General features: G+C 50.9%; 1 protein-coding gene across 1 annotated transcript in view; it reads right to left on the minus strand.

Moving 5' to 3' along the window:
• Positions 1–4,254, minus strand: part of KCNK5 (potassium two pore domain channel subfamily K member 5) — a 64,092-nt gene extending 59,838 nt beyond the window's left edge. The window contains exon 1 of the mRNA XM_045011048.1: positions 3,941–4,254. Coding sequence (XP_044866983.1) covers positions 3,941–4,126 — 186 coding nt within the window. The 5' untranslated portion in view covers positions 4,127–4,254. The remainder of the gene's footprint in view (positions 1–3,940) is intronic.
• Between the last annotated feature and the right edge of the window lie 1,746 nt (positions 4,255–6,000).

Genomic DNA, 6,000 nt, shown 5'->3' on the forward strand with positions numbered 1-6,000 from the left:
GGGGACCAGAATGGGGTCCTTGCTGGGGGGTAGGGGTAGGTCAGAAGGGAGGGAAGGACCAGAATCCCCACACACACACCCAATATCTGAATTGACACTACTGCTTTGAGGGGAATTGTGGGAAGGGCATTGGAGGACTATTGGCACTTGAGTGATTTTGCCTGCATCCTCATTGCAATGTGGGTGGGTTCCAGTCTGAGTTAAAGAGGAGTTTAGGCAGTAAGCTACAACCCAGCCTTATGAACTAGTCCAAGGTTTAAACATCTCTAAACTCAGGTCAGAGGTTTTTCTGAATGGACAGTAAGGATGGTTGGGCTAAAATGAAGGCAAGAGTCTGGGTTAACTGTGCAGAGAAGACATACCCACAGAGGCAGATGCTGAAGGAGCATTACAGAAATAGAACGAGATCTCAGTGAGCACAGAATCACAAAAGCCCAAGGAGGAGAGCCCGACCAACTGTGATAGAGGTAGCAGGCTCTTGTTTTCTTTGTCTCTGCGTCTTTACACATACACACACGCATACTTAACTTTCATGGATCCCTTAACACTCCTGAGCTTTCATCAATCCTCTCCCCTACAGCCCACAAGGATATGCTTCATAGATTGAGCCCTACCGAATTCACAGTTCATTTTGGTCAATTTCACAGTCACAGGATTTTAAAAATAATAAATTTCATGATTTCAGCTATTTAAACCTGAAATTTCATGGTGTTGTAATTGCAGGGGTCCTGACCCAAAAAGGAGTTTGGGAGGGGGGGATCATAAGGTTATTGTAGGGGCATTGCAGTACTGCTCCCCTTACTTCTGCACTGCTGCTGACAGCAGAACTGCCTTCAGAGCCAGGCAGCTGGAAAGCGGTGGCTGCTGGTCGGGAGCCTAGCTCTGAAGGCCAAGCCACCACCAGCAGCAGCACAGAAGTAAGTATGGCATAGTAAGGTATTGCCACCCTTACTTCTGCGCTGCTGCCTGCGGAGCTGGGCCCTCAGTCAGCAGCTGCCACTCTCTGGCTGCCCAGCTCTGAAGGCAGTGGCGCAAAAGTAAGGATGGCATGGTATGGTACTGACACCCTTACTTCTGTGCTGCTGCTGGTGGGGCGCTGCCTTCAGAGCTGGGATCCTGCCCAACAGTCACCGCTCTCCAGCTGCCCAGCTCTGAAGGCAGCACAGAAGTACAGATGGCAGTATAGCAACCCCACCCCCAAAAAAATAACCTTGCAACCCCCCTGCAACTGCCTTTTGGGCACCATGGAACTGGGTCCATGCTCAGAAGGGGCCACGGCCTGCTCTGCTTACACTGTGCCTTGAGACTCTGCCAGACTCTGGAGCGATTCCCTGCCCCAGGACCAGACAGGGCTGTGCTGTTGGCTCAGCCCGGCAGACACAGTCACCTTCCAGAAGGGCCAGTGACTGTGGCCAGGAGGCAGGCTGTGGGGGAGTGGGTCTCTGGGAGGTCTGGAGGGGGTGCTTGGCTGTGAGGGGGCATAGAAGATCTCTGTGAGTTGGGGCTCTATGGAGTGGGGGTTCTGTGTGGGGTGCTGGGCAGGGGTGATGTTGTGCAGGGTGCTGTGCATTTGTGGCAGGGTCTGGGGGTTGCTTGGCATAGCAGGTCCAGGGGGCTCTGGCCATAGGGAATTGGGGTGGGGGCGTGTTCCAGTATTTGGCGGGGGGTGGGGATGATGTGTGGCGCAGCATGGGCCCATCCCTGAGGGGAAGGGGCATGCTGGCAGCACAGGACCAGGCGGGCCATTGTGCATCTGGCAACTGCTGGTTTGTAAAAAGTGCCCTCACACTGGGCTGGGCGGACATGCCATGCCCCTGTCCGGCCCCTCACTCCGGGGACCGACACCCCCCCCCATGCCATGCTCCATTGACCCCATAGGGGCCCACACATATGTTTGGCGCCAGGCCCACAAAAAGTTAATCTGGCCCTGCTGGGACCAAACATATGGCCAACCCCATTTTCTTAATTCTCTGTTCCGCACTGCTCACCTCCATACATGGCTTCACTGAGCATATGTGGGTTTTTTACATGTAGAAACTATTGCATGATCTCTGAAAAGACAGACTACATGGTTTTGCTAATTAATGCACACACTAGATGCATAGCAAGGCACTAACAGGTTAGTATTACAGCATGATCTGTTGAGTCTTATTAAGTAGTTGTAAAGAGGAGTTATACATACATGGAACCCGTCCCCTCCACCACCAACCACTCTTTATGGTTAGGAAGCGGTCCAGTGCTATAGATGTAACAAATTATGGAGGTTAAATGAGATGCAAAGAATAGACTTGCTATATATTACAAAGATTAAACTATACGCTTCATTTACTCACCATATTATAAAGGGGTTCTCAGTAATTGGTGTATTAAAATATCTAGTATTTACCCCTTCACACATACTAAGTTTCATAAAAATGAAGCTCAAACAAGCAAACCATACAATTTTGACTGGTTTCCCCTTAACCCAAGTTTTTCCTAGACCAAGTTATTAGAGCTAAACACAGATCCCAGGCAAACTTTTCAAAGTAGAACTGGTACTACACTTGATCTGAGCCACAGCCCATCGAAAAAACAAAAACAGGCCAAGCAAAGAAGAGGATCAAGTGCACCAATTGCTTGGCTTCATCTTTTGTTTCCCTGATTCTCATGCCACCACCTAGGGTCCATTCAGATATCCAAAAGTATCCACATTGAGTTTAAAAAAAAGAAAGGAGAATCTGTTAGTTTTGGTAGCTCTACTAATCTCATCCCTTAAAGAGTTGCTACAGTAATGCATCAGCAAACAGTTCAGTAGTGTAATTCCACAGAGTAGTACCTTATTGAGGCAGCCTAAGGAGGAGTCAATACATTTTTTAAACCAAGGGAAATGAAATTAACTTTCTAACCACTGTTTCACAGACAGTACAGGCAAATTACGCTTACAGTAAACCAACTGCATTTTAAAAATTAGCATCTCTCCCTTTGGTGGAAAACCTTGCATTTTTATTGTAAATTCAACTATTCCTTTCAGTGAGATGTGTTTTAAAACTATACAAGATACTGCATTGTCTTAAAAGGAAAAAAGAGGGGGAAAAAAACCTACCGAGCACATCACCTGCTGATATAAATCCAGTCTGCTGGCCAGTGCCTCAGGGAAGACAAATGCCCAGCCTGCAACTGGCAAAAAAAACCTTGAATGCTCAGCACTGTGACTTTTGCAATGTGGGAAATTTATAGGAAGTGGATTCAAACTCAATACACCAATTAAGAGAAAGGAGTTTGACAAATACTTTCTCATTTTAAAAATAAAAAATTCTTCATGAAATCTCAAAATTCATAGGTATGAATTAAAATACTTTGTTAGAAAACCAATTCCCCTCCCCCTTCCTTAAAGACATGCATACACCTGTTTTAAGTGCACCCTACTTGGGGATTTACTCTCCAAAACACCCCCCCCCCCGAAGAGCGGCCCTCCCCTGTTAGAAATCTCCCCTAGGTCCTAAGTAACTCAAAAGTTTACCCCAGAGGTAAACTTTTGAGTTACTTAGGACCTAGGTTTTGCATGACAGGCGTCCCAACTAGGCGTCAGAAACCTGCTTGGGGCAGGGACTTTTAAAGAGACTTGTAAGACATTTACGGGAAAAACAAAGCACTCTTGCGGTGTAGCCCTTCATTCAAAGTTTTGGCTCAGAGGGGTAATCGCATGACACGCACACGTGTCTTGTTACTGGGAGGATGTTGGTCAAGGAGACATCAGCCTTAGCTCTCCCTGTCTCAGCTACGGGTTACTAATGCTGCCTTGCCTCACAGGGAGGATTTGTGAAGCTCTCTTAACCGCGCTTTGAGATCCTCACGTTAAAAGGGTCACAGACAATGCAGAGAAACTCCCAAACGGCCACGCCTCCATAGTCACCCCCAGAGCAGCCCGAACAGGCGAGAGGAGGCAGCTTCCCCCACTTACCTGCAGGATCTTCTCCAGCCCCTCCTGGCTCAGGCAGGGAAACTCCTTGAGCAGCTCAGTTTTCTTGTCCTTGTAATCGTCCGTCGCTGCTTTCCAGTTCGGCTCCTCCAGGACTTCAAAGATAGCTGCCCCAATGGACAGGTAGAAGATGATGGCAGAAGTCAGCAAGGGGCCCCTGTCTACCATGGTGCTGGGAGGGGGCGGCTTGGGGACAGTGACAAGCAGGGCGCTGGCAGTGCCGTGGCGGGGCGCAAGGAAGGGAAGGAACAGCAGCCTTGGGCTCTCTCTGGAGAGTGACTGAGACGCTCTTCTTCCTCCTCCTCCTGCCTTGCGCTCCCTCCCCCCACACCTTTCTTTTCTCCCTCCCTTTTAGTCTGTGTGGCTCCCTCTCTCCCTCCCCTTGGCCTCCCGCTCTCTCTCCTCCCACCGTCTCCTCTCCTCCCCTCCCCTCTCCCTCCGGCTGCCTCCGTCTCCCCCCTTGCGCCTTCGGCGGCTGTTTGAATTTGGTGCCCCTACTCTCCCCCTCCCCTTCCCGGACGGCGCATGCGGGGCGGCGGGCGGGGAAAGTTCTCCGGCTCGCCTGAGCCGCTCCGGGGCAGGCTCGCACCGCGGAGATCCGGGAAGGGGCACGGGACCTGGGTTCAGCCGCGCTTTGCCCGCCCCGCGGGGCTGCCCCCTCCCCCGGCAGACACGTGTGTGCGCTCCGCCGCGCAGCCCGCCACAGCGGCCCCACGAAGGGCGACGAGAGCCCCGGTAGAACGAGCTGGGAGGGAGCCCTGTGTGCGTGAGAGAGAGAGAGAGACACCCCCTCCGCCTGTACTATATGTGTGAGTCACCCCTCCGCCTGTACTGTGTGGAGAGTGGTGAGAGAGTCAGTCCTCTGCCTGTACTGAGGGGCGAGTGAGAGTCACCCTTTCGCCTGTACTGTGGGGGTGTGAGAGAGAGACACACCTCCACCTGTACTGTGTGGAGGGTGGTGAGAGAGTCAGTCCTCTGCCTGTACTGTGGGGGTGTGAGAGAGAGAGACACACACACACCCCTCTGCCTGTACTGTGGGGGGGTGTGAGGCACCCCACTGCCTGTACTGTGTGTGTAGGAGAGAGAGAGAGTCACCCCTTCGCCTGTACTGTGGGGGAGTGTGAGAGAGAGTGTTACCCCTCTGCCTGTACTGTGGGAGTGTGAGAGAGAGACACCCCTCCACCTGTACTGTGTTTGTGGGAGAAAGAGAGAGACATCCCTCCGCCTGTACTGTGGGGGTGTGAGAGAGAGAGAGCCACCCCTCTGCCTATACTGTGGGGGCATGAGAGTGTCACCCTTTCATCTGTACTGTGGGGGTGAGATGCCTGTATCCTGTGTGTGTGTCTGAGAGAGACCTCTGCCCTTACCCTCTCTCTGTGGGTGTGAGACACCTCTGCCTGTACTGTACATGTGTATTGTCATCTGTGACAGGGAAATGGGGATTTGAGCACAAACCTCTATTTAAAACTAGTAGTGTCGGGGTTAGAAGGGTGACCCATGTTACGGGAGATTGGGTGAATCTAGAAGATAACTGACATTTATGGTGCCTGGGGGCTCTACACACCTCCCCCATATATGTGAATGACCAGCCACATTAATGGGGTGTGAGATCTGATCCTTTTTTTTCCTGGAGCTGAGCAGGGGTAAGAGGATGCAGCTCTCATTTCTCCTGAGGAGGAATAGACTGTCACTAGACAAGTTTTTTGAATATGTCTCTAGTTTTCATCTGAGCTGGCCAAAGTGGCGAGGACCAATAACATGGGCAAGGGGCCAAAAAACAGGGAAAGGAGCCACGTGCAGCTTCCTTCACGCATTCCCTTGTCTGTTTAGATTGTAAGATCTTCAAGGAAGGAACCCTGTCCTCCTCTGTGGTGGTAAAACCCCTAGTACATTTCGTGCCTTTAATAAATAATGCATATGAGAGAGAGACCCCTGCCAGTGTTTTTCCATGACATTCAAAAACTCCCAGCTTGAGATAGTCCAGTGTGGCTTGTTCATAAAGCCTTGCCCAGGAATTGTATTGACCTTTACTTTTAAAAAAG

This window comes from Mauremys mutica, chromosome 3 (assembly GCF_020497125.1).
Source record: "Mauremys mutica isolate MM-2020 ecotype Southern chromosome 3, ASM2049712v1, whole genome shotgun sequence".
In the NCBI taxonomy this organism is placed as follows: domain Eukaryota; kingdom Metazoa; phylum Chordata; order Testudines; family Geoemydidae; genus Mauremys; species Mauremys mutica.